At 36.3% G+C, this 19,365-nt stretch overlaps 1 protein-coding gene across 6 annotated transcripts in view; it reads left to right on the plus strand.

Annotated features, from left to right (window-relative positions):
- Positions 1-19,365, plus strand: part of PCDH17 (protocadherin 17) — a 93,018-nt gene that overhangs the window by 65,487 nt on the left and 8,166 nt on the right. For 4 of the 6 annotated variants that reach the window (XM_054074596.1, XM_054074616.1, XM_054074605.1 and 1 more), the window contains exon 5: positions 10,919-10,993. The exons of 1 other annotated variant lie outside the window; for it this stretch is intronic. In XM_054074596.1, coding sequence (XP_053930571.1) covers positions 10,919-10,993 — 75 coding nt within the window. Of the gene's footprint in view, positions 1-10,901; positions 10,994-19,365 lie in introns of all 6 variants that reach the window. One more of the 6 variants, XM_054074633.1, reaches the window with a different exon arrangement.

The following is a 19,365-nucleotide window of genomic DNA, read 5'->3' on the forward strand; positions in this document are numbered from 1 at the left end:
ATATAAATAATACCAATGTATTTTGAGAATGCTACAGATTTTTCTCTAATCATGTGACATAAGCAGGTGGTTCTTGATATAATTATTAGGTACTCACAATTATCACCAGTTGCATTCATGGGACAAGATATACTTCTTAGGTAGAATAAGATTATAATAAATGTCCTTTCTAATGGCTTATAGTATCTTGTTAGATTATCCTCTGTCTGTGATTCTTTACCTGTTTCTCCTCAAGTATCTCTAAAGCTGCTTATTATGAGAAAGCTTTTTAACAAATGTCCTTGCACTCTGGTATGAATGCATTATGGATATAGAATTGTCTTCACAGTTCTCACAACCACCTCTTTTCACCTCTTCATGCAGAGAACACCTCCAGCTTGTTGTCACTGTAGTTGATTGCAGCATAGAAGGTTTACAGGGTCAAAGCTAGTCGTATCTTCTATTCTGTCATACAGGTCTTGTGAGCTTTACTAAAGTACTTTTGATTTTAACATGTATCTATTTTATTTTATATTTACTTCTATAATTATTAATAGAGTAGTTAAGTATTTTCACAGATTTGTGCGATAAACATATGAAAATGTATGTTTTGTCAACACAACTTTGTCTCAATAACATATATTCAACAATATCCTTGTGAACATTCATGTTTATGTATGTATAGGAAGGTGATCTCTGACAAAGTGTCAGTGGGATACAATAAATTGTCTTTAACAGATTCATCTGTCCCAATCTACTAGTTTCTTTTGCAAGGATCTGTTTTACAATTCCAAGCCTATATCTACATCAGAGATGCACATTTTAAGAAAAAAGAAAAAAAAGTTAAGTAATTATCTTGCAAAATTTTGGGTAAGGTTGAATTTTCAAAGATTAAATTAATGTCTATATTAATAACAGCCTTTCTGTGTAAGCATGTGTCACTATTATATGCCTTAGTTCAGGAAGACTATGTATTAATTTTTAATTTTAATCATGTGTGATCCCACTGAAAATGAGAGAAATTGAGTATTCTTTCTGAAAGTCTTTACAAAATAATAGATTAAACTATCACAGAATCAGAGAATGACCTGAGTCGGAAGAGACCCACAAGGATCATTGAGTCCAACTCCTATCCGTGCATAAGACAACTACCAAATTTACACCATGTGTCTGAATACATCGCTTCCTGAATATTGTTAGGCTTGGAGTCATGGCTACTTCCCTGGGGAGCCCGTTCCGGTGCTCCACATGCTCCACATGTAAACAGTTGTACAACAAATTTTATGCAAGTTACTCTAGTGAGGGCCAAGCATACCTGAAAGCATTGAAAGAGGACCCAGCATAAATAAGATATTAGTTTTGGTTTTGTTTTGTTGGGTTTTTTTTTTCTGTTCTTCCTAACCCAAACATTTTATATTTTTCATAGTTCTGGTAAGCAGAGAAAGGTTTTAGAAAGGCAAAAAAAAAAAAAATCTGTTAAATTCAGGTGAGTTTTAGCACCCAGACTGTTGCTACGTTTTAAGATATTCACGTGGTATGAGTTAAGGATTTTATCTATATTACAGATCTGTTCTCAGAAGGCTTTACATTCCCCATTGCAGCCTTTGATAACTCAATTAGTCTCTCAAAAAGTTGGGAGTAGCTGATAAATTCACTTTAATGTTAGATCAAGCACCCCAGCAGATTTTTCTTAATATGATCACTTCTCAGGGAGCTTAGCTCTAGAGGTGATACCTCCCAAATGCATCTTTCTGCAAGGAATACGTGGGCATTTGGAGCAGATTGAAAGTACTGTCTGTACCAACATAGATTCTTACCATTAATAAAGTTACTACACATCATGACAGTGATCTCATTCACTTGGATGACTGTCCATCTAGTTCAATTTAATTTAATTGGCAGCTTTAGGTCCCTCCGTGGAACGGATTCCATGAATATGATGGATGATCCCAGGAACAAAGAATGTCATTAAACAAGAGGAATTTAACCCTTCTCTTTAAACACTCTCTTCTGGGATTCCCAAATCCTATTGGCAGACACTGATTGCTGAATAATAAGTAGGAGGGGATTAACTAGATCATCATTGACTGTGCCTTTGGAGAATGCTAACAATAATACCAGTTCTGTTTGTCTACCTCTAGGAAATGAGCAAAGAATATCTTAGACAGAAAAGATGAACAACAGGATTTAGTGTGGTAAATAGATGCGTCTCCCTGCAGAAATCAGATAGCAAAGAAAAGAGAGAAAAAATCCAATAAGAAAACGCTGCTTACTACTTAAAAACAGTTGGCCTTAATAGGCAGATTGTCATTGACCTTCTGCACAGAATTACATTTTTGCAAGAAGAGAGCCTTGAATTTTAGATGTATTTATCCATACCATTCAAGATGCATGTTGTCATCATAGAACAGGCTAACTATGACACTGCAAGCTTACAGAGAATGCTGTATTTTCCACTCCAAAGGTAGAAAATAGAAAGTGACAGAAATGTTCACATCCATATCTGTGTGAAATGCTTTATTCTGTATTTTTACTCCAGTTTGATTTCCTGTTTGAAATTAGATAGGCAGTTATATTCAAGGATAACATTTGCTGATTGTTTTATAAAACAGATACTCACTGTAAGCAAAATAAATATATTACTTTAGATATTATTTTTCCAAGAAAGATTGCAAACAAATTAATTTCTAATTAATTAATTCTAGGAAAACTCAGGGAAGACATTTTACTTCAACACTTAGATTTAATATATGATTTCTTTTTCTTTTTTTTTTACTTGAAAATCAGACTCGTATAGTAACTTCTTTTTATTTTTACTGAAGTGATGCCTTTTATTTTCCTGTACTAGTTTTATGTTGATTTTACATTTTCTTTATGCTTATTTTCTTTTTAATAGCTCTTAGCTTTTTTCTACCAAAAAAAAGCATACTCTAAAATTGAAAATATCTACCCCAATATAAGTTGTATCACAATAGATGTTGTGAATATTAGCCTTACTATTCTGTCTAGTACGTTTCTGAAATAGTTGAAGTTATGCAAGTGCAGTCAACTGCAGATGAAAATGTTCAAGGCAGTTTGTAACATCAACCTACAACTGAATTTACTTCTCTGTCTTATAGACCAGTAGGCTGCTGCGGCTAAAAGCAGCTGAGGTAATATATCACAGGAACATTTCATAATGAGGGTGGACTCTACATGATTACCATCACTGGTTTTCCACTTGATTACGTTTAAAGAATAGTTAACTGCTAAATAAACGTGTCAGCTTTTCAGAGGACTTTGAATTATGTTTTATGAACAAAGTTGTTGACAGTTTGGGAAGTCTTGTTTATGATCTCAGTTTGACTCTCTGAGAAATACTAATTTAACGTTGCTGAATCAAAAAGCACATACCATATTTAAACTGAGAAATTATTTAAAGAAGGAATATTTGGGTTGATGTTGAAAGCCATGGAATTAATGAGTGAAAGAGCTCAGTCCTACTCAGTCTTTAATAAATGCATTTTGACATCAGAATTTCTTGAGAATGGAATCAGCGACTAGTGGGAATTCTAAGTATGATGTTCTATATCAATAAATTTTATTCTGTCCTTGGAAAGGAGAGAAGTGACATATTATGATTTACTTCTAGGCATCTCAGATAACTTAAAGTCCAACTCTAAAATCCAAGGCTAACAATTCTTCATTCTTAGGACAGGTAGGTAGGCATGAAAAATCTGGTACATAAGTATGGGCAATGCTTCATGAAACTTCCTTACTTTTATTTCCTTTTTAAACGAAAGCTAAATGTATGCTTTGGTAAAAATTGCAGAAAATCCGTAAGTCTGAACTGCAGATGAAAAGGAAAACTGGAATTTAGCATCTTTTCAAGGTATTTGGTACTCTGCTGAGCCAACAGAGTCTAGCAAAGTACAGCTGGACAACAAAAGTTGGCGAGAAGGAAGTTGGCTCTCATCTGCATCTGACTTTTAATTCCAGCAGGAGCTAAGATGATGTCCTCATCATATCTTATATGCCAGCTTCCTCTGTAGATGAAATATAGTTGATCAGCAGATCTAGATTTCTCTTCCTAAATTTCTGGAAGTAAAATACAATAAAGTAAAATAAAATAATAATAACAGGCACTTCATACCGTGTCAAACATCTTGCATGTGTAAAGGTTGCAGCACCTATACATCAACAAAGCCACTCCCTGCTATGTTTCTGCCACTTCCTTCCTATTCCTCCCTTCGTCATTCCCTGTAGTTAGAATGAGAGATGAGAACGCTACCTGTGCTCCCATTCTTTCACAGTACGTCCCAAGGCCTTGAAGTCCCATTTTAATTGCCCTAAGATTTCTTGTTTGGATTTCATTACTACCTACTTGGAAAATCAACAGAGAATAACAATCCATCGGCCTGATCAGGGTTGGAAGTTTTCTTTCCACATCTTTAACTGAGGCCCCAGGAAGGCAGCAGACTTGCCTATGTAATGGGTCCAGTCTGCAGACCGGGCCTTCTGTTCCCTTCAGAGGGGAGTCCCCTATGACAATAACCTGTCTTTTCTTCTTAACAGAGGTCTTTTTGATGGGTGGCTTAGTGTGTCTTAACCTAGGGAACATTTCTAGGCTCTGAGACCCATCATTTTCATTGAGGTTTGGGTTTGCTTGCACTGCTTCACATCTATTGTGCAAGGCAACCTGGGAGGCTGAGGTTGACACAGGCGAGACGCACCTGCTGTGCTGGGCAGGAACCTGCTGCCATTCCTCTCTGTCTCCTAAACTTCTCTCCTCAGCTGATTGGAGAGAGGATGGGGCGTCCTCTGTCATACAAGGCATGTCTGCCTGTTGGGTCTGAGACAGAGAGCACAGGATGTTATTCCAGTGGTCAGTCTCTCTGTCACACTCCCTAGTGGTCCTCAGCCTGCTCACCTCCTCTCAGACTTCTGTCACCGAGCAGAGGAGTTCCTCCACCCAAGCACAACAGCCACAGTTGAATTCCCCACTGGTGTCCGATACCAGTGCAAGAGCAGGGCACACCCTGCAGCCTGGCATCTGGGTGGCAGCATCCTTCCAGACGAGCTCCAGAGCTCTCGCTGTTTGCTGTCCCTGTGCAAAATGCTCACACAAACTGCTGCACCCCGCTTTTCTGCCATGCCCCACACCTGTTTGCTCGATCCTGTTCCTAGCTCTCTGGTTGCTGGCACTCCCTAGGGGCCATTTAAATCTCCCACAGCTGTTTCCATGACTGCTTCCTCCTCGTCTGGGTTTCCTGGGCTTCCCCCTCTCAGGCAACCACCTTTTGGCTTGAGTCTAGTGCCTGGCTGCAGAATTTACCATCCCTGCTATCAATTATTGCCAACTGTAATCACCAAGTTATTAGTTTGCAAGCAGACAATTTTCCTATCAATAGGAAGACAATGTGTGTTAGGAGCACATCTTGGAAAAAAGGACTCATGATGCTAAGTTACACACCTGAATCCCATCTGCATTAAAACAGGGAATACTGGGTCCTTAGACTCAATCCTGACAATTTGCTTAGTGCTGAAAAGCTTAAGGCAGTTAATGGGAAAAGCCAGACTGAGGGAGATAGATATATATATATATAAAAGAGTGGTAGATAACTTCAATTCGTCAATTCCATGCACATTCAGTGGAGATGTTTTAGGTTTAGGTAGTCTTGCGAGAAGCAAAGAATTGGCCTTAATGATCCTTATGGGTAGGTTCCTTGCAACTTGAGGTATTCCATGTTTCTATGATTCTAAGATAGGTAGGCCTATCTGGGAAGTGTTTTAGATGTTTTTAGATGATAGCTCTTTGAATCCATTCTTCTCTATTGCCTTTAGAGACAGCATAAGAATTCCAGCCTAATTTGAATTGCTAGAAATTAGATTATGTGGCTATCTCTGTTTCTTGAATAAGATTATTCTCTCTCTTATAGCTGCTGTGAGGCGTCTGACAAAACTAACGTTCAGCGTATGACTTTACTTCCTGTGAAGGTTTTGTTTCAGTCTTTTGATTGACAAGAACCCTCCCTTAAACAGCTGATTAGATGGAAGCTCTCTCTAGTTTGCTTCTTTGATGCAGGATAGTAAAGCTTAAACAGGTTGAGAAGTCTATGTCCTGTCTTTCTGCTCACTAGGATTTAGTGTACATGGTAGGAGGAAATCAAGGTCTTTAGAAGACCTCCTCTGTAGGAATACCTTTTCTCTGAATCCTAATAGAGTTACAGTTGCCGTAAGAAAGATGATGCTTTATAGCCTTGCTCAGAGAAATAAATCTCAGTAAAAGAAGCATCTTGAGCATATTTCATTTTTGCTATCATGAATGATGTCATATGTCAAAACACAAGCAATTTTTTTTTTCTTTCCTTACTTTACAGGAAGAATTCATTTCTGTGTGTTTTCCCAATTAGAAGCATCTTTTTATTTTACTGGGAGGGATTGACATGAACGCTGACACAAAGCTCAAAATAACTTCAAAAGACCTTCAGTTTAGTATTAGTTCTATGCAGCTACCTCCATCTTTTAGAGTATTACTGTTTTGCGTGGTCTCCGTAACCAAAGAACAGGATTTGCTGTGCTCTTTGATCTTTTCAAAATATATTGAAATCTGAACTCAAGCGCTTTGCCTCAGTCTTGGCTTTTCTGGCAACAGTGAGCTGAATAATGTACTAACATGTAGAGTCCCCATAATATCACCAGAAAAAAAAAAAGAGAATAAATAGTCCAGCTATGTCTGGCAAATGATTAAGTGCTCTGAAGTATGATGTGGATAAAAGAGGGAGGATGAACAATCAAGAAAGGGAAAAATAAAAGGGAAAATAAATGAAAAAATGAATTCCAGCTAAAACAGCCCCATTTGATTAAGAGGCTGTACAAAGTGCCAAATGTCATGCTAGGAAAATAGCACAATCTCTTTTTAAAGTCATTCAGAAGGCATAGCTAAAATATTTTGCTGATAGCCATAGTGCAGAGCTCTTTGCAGATCTTGCCAATAACACAAAAATAATTCTATGAAATTACATATATCCTTTATTTCTTTTGCATTAACCATCTAGGTAAGGGGTTTTTTTTTTTTTCACATAGCAATACTAGGGACAATTAAGTCTGCTTAGCACAGAGACAGATGCCAGATGTATGCATGTAACAGTTACAGAGGAAGCATATGCATAGTATCAACTCTACAAATAGTCAGGCTCCCCAGACACTCAACAGTTTTGAAGCTAAGGGAGGGAATGTTTTCATGTTATAACATTTTCCCTTGGTGGTAGCAAATTAGCTGCCTTGTATCCATCTTCAGCCAGAACAGCAGAGAGTCACTTGAGAGCTTATTTATAAGTTTAAAGCTCTACTGAACTGTTTCTTATATACCTAAGAAGTGAGATATATACCATGCATGTGCTGCAACAAGTGGATTTTTTTTTCCCCCATCAGACAACTTTTTCTTACTTTAATTCCTTACAGAATTTTTTAAAGGTCAGACTCCTTTCAGATATGGCACTTGACACACAATTTCTTCTCCTTGGGAATTAAAGCAATTCTTTTCCTTAAAGAAAAACAAAGCAAAGCTATGTTTTTATTTGGAACCCCTGATACTGTTTTTGAAAAAGCATGCAGTAGATATCTGGGCTCAATTTTGTCTGTTTCTGATTCTCTGTGATACTAAAAATTCAAGCCAATAATAACTGTACAAATCTCTTGCCTTTCTTTCCAATAGAACATGAAAGAGTGAGAAGAGGAGTACGTATTAAAATCAAGTCATGGCGGAAAGCATACATGAAACTGTAAATCAGTAAATATTATAAGTTTCAGTAAATGAAAAGGTCTCAAAATACCTTCAGAAAGTTTATCACGATCCATGTCTAGAATAGGTTTTACTGCACTTTATGGCATGTCTGTCCCATTTCTAGGGGTGTAATATCTTCATCATCTCTACAGAGCAAAGGTTTTATTAAAGGGAATCAATAGCTTTACGCTGACTGACATATTCTGAATCCTTCAGCAGCTTTAAAGGTAGCAGCTGCATCTTTCACTTGCTTTGCCAGAAGTGTTTAACTTATCTAATGTCTCACTATTGGATTTCCTTTGTAGGGTGCTCAGATAAGTGAGCTGAAGGCACAGCCAAGAGAAATTACCCTGACTGCATCTTACTTGGTGATTTTTGTAACAAGCCTTTAGGTTTATCTGCAGGGCTAAAATGCACTTTTTTACAAGAACGTGGCTCAGATGAGGGGTTGCTAGACACCAGAAAGACTGCTCCTAACAGTTAGCAAACTTAAAAATTGAAGGCATTAGTGAAAACAATGAACACATAATGACAACATCTTTGGAAATAGTTCCCAAATTACCAAGTTTTCTTAAAGATATGCTTTGTTACATCACAGTAGTCTGACATCAATACAAAAGCTGTAGCTGTAACAAATGCAAAGACGAGAAGTAAAAAGTTATCTCTCAGTTGAACAGATCGGCTGCTGCAAATAAATCTAACTAGCTGGAGAGATTTTCTGTATTAGTGTTGTTAATATCTGTAATCCCCTGAATCTTTGAAATTAAAAAAAAAATATAAATCTGGAACTTAAGGTTCTTGATCGAGGATCTGAGGAAAGGAAGATGTGAATATTCTGTAGTGATCTTCAGTAAGTGTCTTTCAGAAATTAATTTACAGTTCATGAAGAACATGAAAATATGGTATTTAATCTGTTCACATGTACAACTCTTTTGCCAAACTAATTATATTTAGAAAGTCGGATTTCAAAAAGGCATCATTAATTACTGTTTCTAATTGATGTAATTGGAACACTTTCCAGGAGGAAAGCTAAGTAGGATAGCATTATGAAACTCAAATTCCTAAGAGAATGTGGGTGCTTCACAATTTGTCATAAGGGTAATACTATTCTGCAAATCTCTTTTGAAGGTGGTAATAAAACACAATACCAGTAATCTGCTAAACAATAGTCTAGGGCACCATCTAATCAAACAATAATGAATGTGCTACTTATCATAGCATAGGGGAGAAGACTCTATAGGAAACTCTTAAATCATTTCCTTTTTATTTGGAAGATATTTCTGAATTTGTATGTCCAAGTAAGAGTTCCTTAAGATGCCTGGACAACTTAAGGGTTTTTCTGAGAGCAGCATTATGAAAAGTGTTCTTCCTTCTGTTCTGTCAGATGCATTGTTCCTCCCATGAAGTCCAAGCATATGACTGTATACGACATCAACTTTTTGAGGCAGACATTTATACCCATTGGACTTTTCCATCTATCAGTATAAACTAGACATGGTCTTATTGTGTCTAGTAAAGGAGATTTTGAATGTCAATCCAGGCATGCTGGCAGGAATGTGGAGGAAATTACTCTTTCACCAAACTGGCCGGATTTTGAATGGTTCAACATCCATATAGCCTTTAGAGAGACTTTGTAAAGGAAAATGGACAGCATTTGAAAAGCTTTACTGTGTTGATTCTGTTCTGGACAAAATCGTGCTCCTACACAGAACCTGACAGACATCCATTCAAGAGAATCTCCCTATAATCAGTATGTAAACAGACATATCAAAAGCACATAGAAACAGATATCTTCAGAAGCCAGTCATGTCTCTCTCCTCGGTAGTACCCTCATCAGTCAATGTCTGTGAACAAGTTGTCATATCCAAATTTGAGACAAGCTTACAAAGCAAAAAGCTTGGTGCCTTCTAATTAAAGATTTGTACAGTGAGATAATTGGCAACCGCTGAGGAAGGCTCAGTGGTATAATATATAGTTAATCGTCAGTGGCATGATGGTGTGACAGATGGGGATAGCTTCTTTAAATTATGGAGCTTTTATATTGGCATTTTCAGGAAATGTCAACAGCATGATTATATTTTCATTAATGTTGTCTTTCTTTCCCATTCATTGCTTTTTCTTAATCATAATCACTTCTAACTTCTTGATTCTAACTGTACAGTCTGTTAACATTTCTATAGGATACTGCACAATGTGCCTGGTTAATGGCTGAATTCCTAAATATAGTATCATAGTATAGTTAGAGTTGGAAGGGACCTTCAAGATCATCTAGTTCCAACCCCCCTGCCATGGGCAGGGACATCCCACTAGATCAGGCTGCCCTGCTTTGTAGTACAATACACAATATTACAAATAAGAAATGTAAATTATTGCTATTACAATTATGACTAGCTCACAATAAAGTTAGTATAAAAGAATATAAATATCATGCAAATTCTTAAAATTATTACATAAATTTAGTTAGGCTTAAGATTTAAGAGTAATTGAAGCTTTAGGTGTCAGTTCTGAAACAATCCCAGTGTAAAATCTATGGAACTGCCTTGATTAAGAGTAGGAAAATGTGTTATATTCAAAATATTATTTTCTAACAGATCCACAAGACTGTCCTCTTCTGTTAATTACTGCAGTTTTGTTTGTCTTCTTTTCCAGGAAACAGCTCTTGGGCTCTAGACAAAGATTTACTGTTTTAAACTAGTAGTATGTCAAATTATTAAAGTTTCCCTGAAGCTTCTCAGCTAAATGCTTTTATGTTTTTTCCCTGCAGCCTTGGACTAGGAAGTGTTCTGTGGTGTTGGGGTGGGGAAGAGGCCAAAATATCTTTTCATGACTGTCACATGGTCTTTTTACTGCAAATTAGAGTAGGTTCCAGCCTGACTTACAGGCAAATGTTGGAAACCAAAACTGGGTGTTCATTCTCAGCATCTACTCTCTCTCCTGTGACAGCAAGAAATGAGACACTCCTTTTTTTCAATCAGGCATCTTCCATTCACTGTGAATTATAAAATTCTGTGTCTGCACATTTGAGAAGCATAGCGAAAAATGTCAAGGGCTGTGAGCTGTGCTTGGGCCACAGACAGAGATTGTTTTTCTGTCTGTGGAAGTTTTGACATTGTTGTGAATTTTGGAAGCAGAGCCTATCCCTGTCTGTGACTCACAGGTCTGATTTGCCTTCAGAACAGAAAGGCAGAGGCCAAAGACCCATTGTTGGGATCTGTGGACCAGCCCGCTGTGAGGATGGAAAATTTTCAGGTAACAAATTTTTTTTTCTTGCTCTTATGCTGTCTTCAAGTAAAAAATATATGATTGCCATTAAATCATAAACATGAATTTAATATTTACTTCTGTAAGAAAATGTTACATGTTCTGTTGTGCTGCATGTAATGCCACAATATTCCTCCAATATTTATGGTTTCGGGCAAATGAGAACTAGAATTAAATCCACAGGCCCACCAGTTTTTTATTGCTTTTGAAGTGTTTTGTGCCATGTAAATATTAAAAATATATTCTCTCTATCCTGTGTCCAAAAACAAACAAACAAACAACTCTAAACAAAACACTCGAAATAAAACCCCAAAAAACAACAACAGGGAAACTTCGTCTAAGCATTATAGACCTCAGAAGCTTGTAGTTATAATATAGAATCACAGAATGATGGAATCATTTAGATTGGAAAATACTTTTGAGATTATAGAATCTAATCTAAATCTAACACTGCCAAGTCCACCACTAAACCATGTCCTTAAGGACCACATTTACACATGTTTTAAATACCTCCATGGATTGTGACTCAACTACTCTCCTGGGCAACCTGTTCTGATGCTTTACAACCCTTTAATTGAAGAATTTTCCTAATATCCAGTCTACATTTCCCCATATCAGGAAAAGACCACTAGATGCAAGAGGTTTGAAGAAATGGCAGTCCATTCTCATTTTACTGCCAGTCGTTTTGCTAATCTGAGCTACATAATTGCTTTCCCTAACTCAAAGGAGCCTTTAAACAGACAAGCCAATATAAATACTCAGATTGGAGACAGCTCTGTTTAATAACAACAAGCATGTGTATAAACGTATTTGTTTACCTCTGCTCATTTATGTCAAAATCAATTGTAATTAAACAGGAATCCAGCCACAGAAGTAGTACTCTAGCTGATTGTTCTCATCAGATGCGTCATATCACCCCAGTGTTTAGGACATATCAAAGCAGCCCATTATTTTTCTCCTGTAAGAAATACCTATCTACGATCTTTTCAGTTCTTTAGTAAAGATAATCACCTGTCTGAAATAAAAAAGTAAGGCATCTTTTTATATCAATTCTGGGAGGTTTTTTGGTCATCTTGGAGGAGTTATTGACATTTCAAAAGGCATAGTTATTTATATTCTCTATTCTACAATAGATGCCATTTACACACGTATAGCAAATGCAGATCTTTCGTATCTATTCAGAGTAATACGATATATAAAACATACCTTAATTTATTAGTCTAAAGCAAGAACTGGTGGGCTTTTTAGGCAATGTGTTTGTGGTTAGATCAGAGAAATAAAAGCTACAGAGTATTTTATGTCTTGTTTCATTATTGAGTGAATTCTGAATGGAAATATTTTCAATAATGAACACGTGTTCACAACATCCAGGGTGAAATGAATCTGAGTCCTAGAGAAGTCAGTGTGAACTCCATGCATACATTCAAATGCAGATCATTTTCTCTGTAATGTGAAATAAGGGTCAGAAATACTGTTCATTGTATAAGGCAAAGAGCACTTAAAGAGTGAAGGTAGATTGCATCCTAGAATCGTAGAATGGTTTGGGTTGGAAAGGACCTTAAAGATCATATAGTTACATCCTCCCTGCCATAGGGAGGTGTCCATAGGTGTCCATAGGCAGGGACACCTTCCACTAGATCAGGTTGCTCAAAGCCCCATCCAACCCAGCCTTGAACACCTCCAGGGATGAGGCTTCCATGACTTCTGTGGGCAACCTGTTCCAATGTCTCACCACACTCAGAGTAAAACAAAAATTATCCTAATATCTAAATCTCCCCTTTTTCAGCTTAAAGCCGTTACCCCCCCGTCCTGTCACTGCATTTCCTGATAAAAAGCCCCTCCCTGTCTTTCCTGTAGGCCCCCTTTAAGTACTGGAAGGCTGCTATGGAAGGCTTCCCTGGAGCTTTCTCTTCTCAAGGCTGAACAACCCCAAATATCTCAGCCAGTCTTCATAGGGTAGGTGCTCCAGCCCTCTGATCATCTTTCAAGCCCTCTGGAATTGCACAAACAGATCTATGTCCTTCCTGTGCTGAGAACTCCAGAACTGAATGCAGTACTCCAGGTGAGATCTCAGGAGAGCTGAGTAGAGGGGGAGAATCATCTCCCTTAACCCGTTGATCCCACTTCTTTTGATGCATCCTGGGGTATGGTGGGCTTTCTGGGCTGCAAGCACACATTGCCAGCTCTTATTAAGCTTCACATCCACCAACAGCCCCAAGTCCTTCTCTTGAGGGCTATTCTCAAACCATTCTCCAGACTGCTTGTAAATGTGCTTGTGATTGCCCTGACCCAGGTGCAGGACCTCCTTATTTTCCACGTGCCTCAGCAGAGTTTCCAGCTTTTTTTTAAAAGTGGTAGTTCCGTTTCCCCTTTCCAGTCAGTGAGAACTTCACTGGGCTGCCACAGCAGTGTATCAGCTGTGTAAGAATGTGTACTTCAAAAAGAAAACATACATTTTGGAATGGGTCATCTGTTTGGTTTTGGTTTTGGTTTTGTTTTTTTTTTTGGAGCTGTTAGGTTATAAACATTCCAATCAACTGAATCATCCAATGAGCCATCCATAGCAGTTAATGATATTTTTTTAATTCCCATATTTATAGGAAAGAAAAAAAAGTAAATTAGAAGATGTTTACATGATAGGAACACTAGGTACCACCTGTTTAAGGTAAGAGTAGAGTAAGAGTAAAGTAAGGGTAAAGAAGGGTAAGACATCTGAAAGACAGGCTAGCATTTCCTAGGAAAATAAAAATAACAAAAACTACTGATGTTTAAAAATATGCAGTGTTATTCGTGTATTTATCTAGCCGTGTTCTGATTTAGCCTTCATTGATGAACAAAGGGTAATATGAAGCTACCTTCTTTATATTTTGTGAGTAAAAAGTTCTTAGGAAAGAATGCACTTGACCATTTACCATGTCAAATGTTATAAATTATGATGATCAAAACTCTGTCTGGCTTATTTAACATCAAATACAATTTCATAATATCATTTACAGGTTTTTGAAGGAATATGATTGTTTAGGTCTAGATCTAGGTGTATGTCCAGATTTGTGCATTGGGGAAATCAGACTTTAAATATATGTGTATATATGTACTTACATGTATAAATGCATATATATTCAGAGTCTGATTTCCCCTATTTAAAAGCCTGGACATTTGCTATTACATCTTATGGAGTACTTTTATACACAGTATGGTGTTCTTCATTTTATAAACATAGTAAATGAAATATTTCTTGAAAATTATTGCAATCTGATGTTTTAGGTATATGGGTTGTTTACTTTTAATTTGCTTTTCTGTTTTGTGTGTGTATGTGTAATTTAAATAATTAAGATCCAATTAAATTAGGAAAAACATATTTATTAACTCAGTTTGGCTACATTGAGTCACTGTTTAAAAAAATTCTTGAGTTTCTTCTTTGTTATCGTTATGCAAATTTCATATAATTAGTGAGTCAAACTATGTTATCTCAGTTTTAGCCATTGAAAGGAGCCAGCTATCTAAAGCATTAATTAATTAACTTTACAGTACAAAATAGTTAAAGTGAAATCAGTACCAATATTTAATTCTGTTCAAAATATTTATGAGGAAATCATAGGAAATTAAAGAGAGCACAACAGAAGTATCTTTTACTTTAAACTTTCTCTAGAAGGCAGATGTTAAATATAGCTCCTCTGATAATACAGAATAAAATATATAAGATATGTCTTATGTTGCACCGAAATACATATCTTGCATTGCATTTTATGTTACCAACATAACTTTCATCCTGCACCATCTTAAATTTATATCCAGTATCCATTTCTTATCTAGGTGGTTGTTTTTTCCAGATACCTTATTTCCTTTTCTTTCTATGGCTGATAATTCTGCGGTTCTATTTTAGCATATGCTTTTCCCTAAGTGCATAAAGTACTTCTGATTGTTTACCCTTAAAGCTCCAGAGAGTTAGGAAAACCTTTAGGCTCCTTCTGTTTATTGCACACAGTAGCACTCTTAAGGGTTTATTTTCAACATGAGGGAGACAAATAAAGAGATATAGAGTGATGGTGCATATCACTCTACCAGCACACCTTGTTGTTCAACACAGTGTATGACCTATTTTTTATGTATATATATATTTACATATTTTACTTTACATTGGTCCTATTTTTCTTATATAAACTAATTTGGCCCTTGGTAGCTATAGCTCACTTCTTGTTTACAGTTTCTGCTACTAGTACAAAAGTAGCTGTTCTATTTTCTTCACCGTCTGCTAAATGTAGCAGTCAAAATTACAGGTTAGTGGTGAGATGAGCAGTTTATAATGCTTAAGAACCAATACTCAAAATAAGTTTCCTATGATGTAACATAAGAGTGAAGTGAAAAGACACAGACTTTCAAGACTAGCACACCAACACTCATGTGATGCAAGTGGTTTTCACTTCAAGGTCATTCAGTGTTTCTTTCTTCTTTTTTTTTTTTTCTTCATATTTAATACAATCACTGCTAGGATGCCCAGGGAGCACAAATGGAAAGTTAGTCAATACTGTGAGTATGAACACAGTATAAAAACTGCTTTAGCAAATGCAGGAAATGAGAAAATGAAGAAAGATATGGTATGAAATATATATAATACATATATGGTATATGATATATATGTCTTTTACTTAGAGATTGCCAGCATACTTTTTATTTTTATTGGCAGTAATGAATCATGCAAATACTGTGTAAGAGATATCATGTTATCTAGTGTAGGTGTACGTGTGTGCATAAAAGCTAAGAATATAAAATCTTCATTACAACAAAATGAATCTAATCAGTTTTGAAAATCTCAAAGCCTAGTTTTTGGCACAGTTCTGAGTACCTAGCATAGTACTAGTGGCTAACAACCTCTGATCTTTACTTTTCATCTAAAGTTTTTATTTCAATGTCAGTTTAAGGAATAATTTTATTTATTTATTTTTTAAACAAGGACAGTTTGGTCAAGTTTTCGAACAAAAGACAATGTCCAAATAGAATTTCCCAGTTGTATATTTCATATGCATATATATTGTGTCAGTGTAGGTAGCAGAGAATTGTATATAAACACATGAACATTTATTTAAAATATTTTAAAATAATATGACACGACACTACTACCTGAAAAATACAGAGTTTCCCTTCTACAGATGGCCTTTTTGTGGTTTAATGAAATCTTTCCAGTTGTGTCCACTGATGGTGTCCCAGTACACTATCAACTCTTGGGCCATTAAATATAGTTAGAAAGTTTTACAGGGAGTGCTACTTTTTTTTTTTTTTTTTCTGTGAGAAAGAAAAGGATTAAAAAGGAGTCCTGCTTTAATAGAATAATTGAAAAGATAGCAAGCAACAGAGAGAAGTGTTGGTCAATTAACTGTGCAGGTCTGAGCATTTTGTGGTAGCTAACATGCAGCATGTTTGGGTTTTTTGCTAAAAAAAAACCCAAAAATTATTTTCAAAGAATCATACAAAGCATAGTTAAGTTTACAAAATAGAACAGTGTGAAAGTTGGCTAATTGCTTAGGGAAACCATTAAAAGTGCCAGAAAACTTTTACTTAATGTTGTCATTAATTACATATAAGAGAAAAACAGTTTTAGACATGGTTAGAAAAAGTCCTAAACAAAACACTGTTATTTCTCCTTACTATGTAGGTCTACTATTAAAACTAGAGGCTGGTCTCACTACAAATATCTTCTATGGGATTAAGAGGAAGAGAAAAAGAACAAAATTAATTAATAGCAATGATTTGCAAAATCTAAATTGCTAGAATTAACGTGAAAGGGTTGCACTTGTTTGTTTGTTTGTTTCTGTTGGATTTCTGTGACAAAATTTAATCAAAATAGCTAGTATTAACTACTGTTCATTCTACGGAAGCTTGGAGGCTTCCTCTCCAATGCTTTTGCCCCATTTGCCTTTTAAAATATTTTGATTTAGTTTATTTTGTAAAGTTTGGTTGGAGTTTGGGTTTTTTGTTTGGGTTTTTTTTTTGAGAGAGATTGAGTAGCAGTTTTGGCTGTTTTAAGCAGCAGCTGTTTGGTGCTGTAGAATCTCTGGAAAACTATATACAAAACTTTATTGGAGGTGAACTAATGGATAGAATGAGATGTATAGTAATGTCCTTTATTTGTCTGACTCATTTTTCATTAAGCAATTGTCACCACGTATGTTCTGTTTACGGTTATGCATAAACATCTCATTCAAGTGAGGTAAAATCAAACACTACAGTCTTAAATCTCTTCTTTAAAATCCTCCCAAGTTCTGTCAGTGTGTTATAGTCCCAGAGTCGGGATTGTCTTTTACTCTTGCTTTTCATTATGATAACTCTAAGTTTTATTGTGCATTAAAACCAGCGTGCAGTTACTTTTATTCAGATGTCATACACTCATAGAATATTTTGGGTTGAAAGGCACCTTGAAAGATTGTTCAATACAATTCCCTGTCACAGGCAGGAATATCTTTCGCTAGATCATGTTACTCAAAGCCCCATCCAACATGACTTTGAATTCTCCAAGGATGGGGTATCCACAAATTCTCTGCAAAACCTGTTCCAGTATCTCACCACCCACAGACGAAAGAGTTTCTTCTTCATGTACAATCTAAATCTACCCTCTTTCCATCTATGCAGCCCAAGATACGTGTCATTTTCTGGGCTGTGAGAACACGTTGCCGGGTCATGTCCAATTTTTCATCCACCAGCATTGCCAAGTCCTTCTCTGCAGCACTGCTCTCAATCCATTAATTCCCTATCCTATATTGATATAGGTGATTTACCCGACCCACATACAGGACCTTGTACTTACACTTGTTGAAATTCATGGCTTTTATGTTGAACTTTATGAGGTTTGCATAGCCTCAGTCCTAAGCTTGTCAAAGCCCCTCTGAATTGCATCCTTTTTTCTCTACCAAATGATCTCTACCGCTCAGCTTGGTGTAATCTGCAAACTTGCTGTGAGTGTACTCAATCCTATTGTCTAAGTCGTTGATGCAGACATTAAATAATATTGGTCCCAGTGTCATCCATTAAAGGACACTATTCATTACTCTCTTCTACATGGACATTGAGCAGTTTGCTGCAACTCTTTTGACGTGACTATCTGGACAATTCCGTATCCATCTAACAGTCAACCCATCAGACCCATATCTCTCCAATTCAGCAGCAAGAATATTGTGGTGGACAAGATCAAATGCCTTACAGAAGTCTAAGTAGTTGACATCCGTTGCTCTTCTCTTGCCCACTGATGCAGTCACTCCATTGTACAAGGCTGCCACATTAGTCAGGCACAATCTGTCCTTGGCGAAGCCATAGTGTGTGCCTCTTGTCAATTCCCTGTCTCACATATGCTTTGATATATCTTCCAAGAAGATCTGTTCCATGATCGTCTTAGGCACAGAGCTGAGGCTGACTCACCTCTCTGTATGTTATATTTAAAGCCTTTCTGTTATATTCTTTTCCTCAAAAATAACTCTTTATGCTCCCTTCCCTGTATCTCATTCTCTTTTGCTTTTGTTATTTTTTTCAGAGCTTACAACAGTCTCAGGTTTCAAACTCTCAAAGGAATGGAGCATGTATGAATAATGACACTTTTTCACAGAACTGTATCATTAACAAGTATCAGTTCTGAGTAAATTGCCTCATCCTGATTAAACTGATCATTGTGACATAGCTCAATTTTATTTAATTTTAAATCACAATTTTCCATGTCTTTTTAGAAATGCGAACAGACAAAGCTGTTTATGCTATTGTATTCCCATAGATTACCTTTGATGTTTCTTCTGTCAGGTTTCTGCAGTGCAACCCTCCATGAATCTGATGATGATATTATAAGATTACTAGGAATTTAGTTTCTAACTTAGAAAGATGATGATTACTTAGATTTTCCCTGTCTTTGGGTCAAGAAGGCTGCTCTGCTTTTCTGAAGATGTGTTGTGCATGTCTATGTATGTGTATGCTTCATCCTTACATTTAAAGGTATACTCATAGTTCCTTGTCTAACTGGAATTCAAGGCATACTTTAAATACAAAATTCCTAAATGAATATTTGATACTATCTGCCCATTTTGTGGAAGAATACGCTTAACAGCTAAGTACCTGTGTATACCTGATTGAAACCTAGAGATGATAAAAGGATTTATTCTATCAGTAGTGGCTGAGAATACTGAGAAGAAAAAGAAAAAGAGTTAGATCTGAGCTGTGTTTTTCTAAAAAAAGATTTAAGGGGTATTTCCAGAATTTTCCTTATTCCTGACATTGAGTTGGAGATGTGCATACAATTACAAAATAGTAAATGATGACCTCGACATATTCTAGTGCTGTAAAATGACAGACAAGCTAAGGTTTTTAAAGCAGAGGTTTTCTTTACG

Source organism: Cuculus canorus, chromosome 1 (genome assembly GCF_017976375.1).
Source record: "Cuculus canorus isolate bCucCan1 chromosome 1, bCucCan1.pri, whole genome shotgun sequence".
Taxonomy (NCBI): domain Eukaryota; kingdom Metazoa; phylum Chordata; class Aves; order Cuculiformes; family Cuculidae; genus Cuculus; species Cuculus canorus.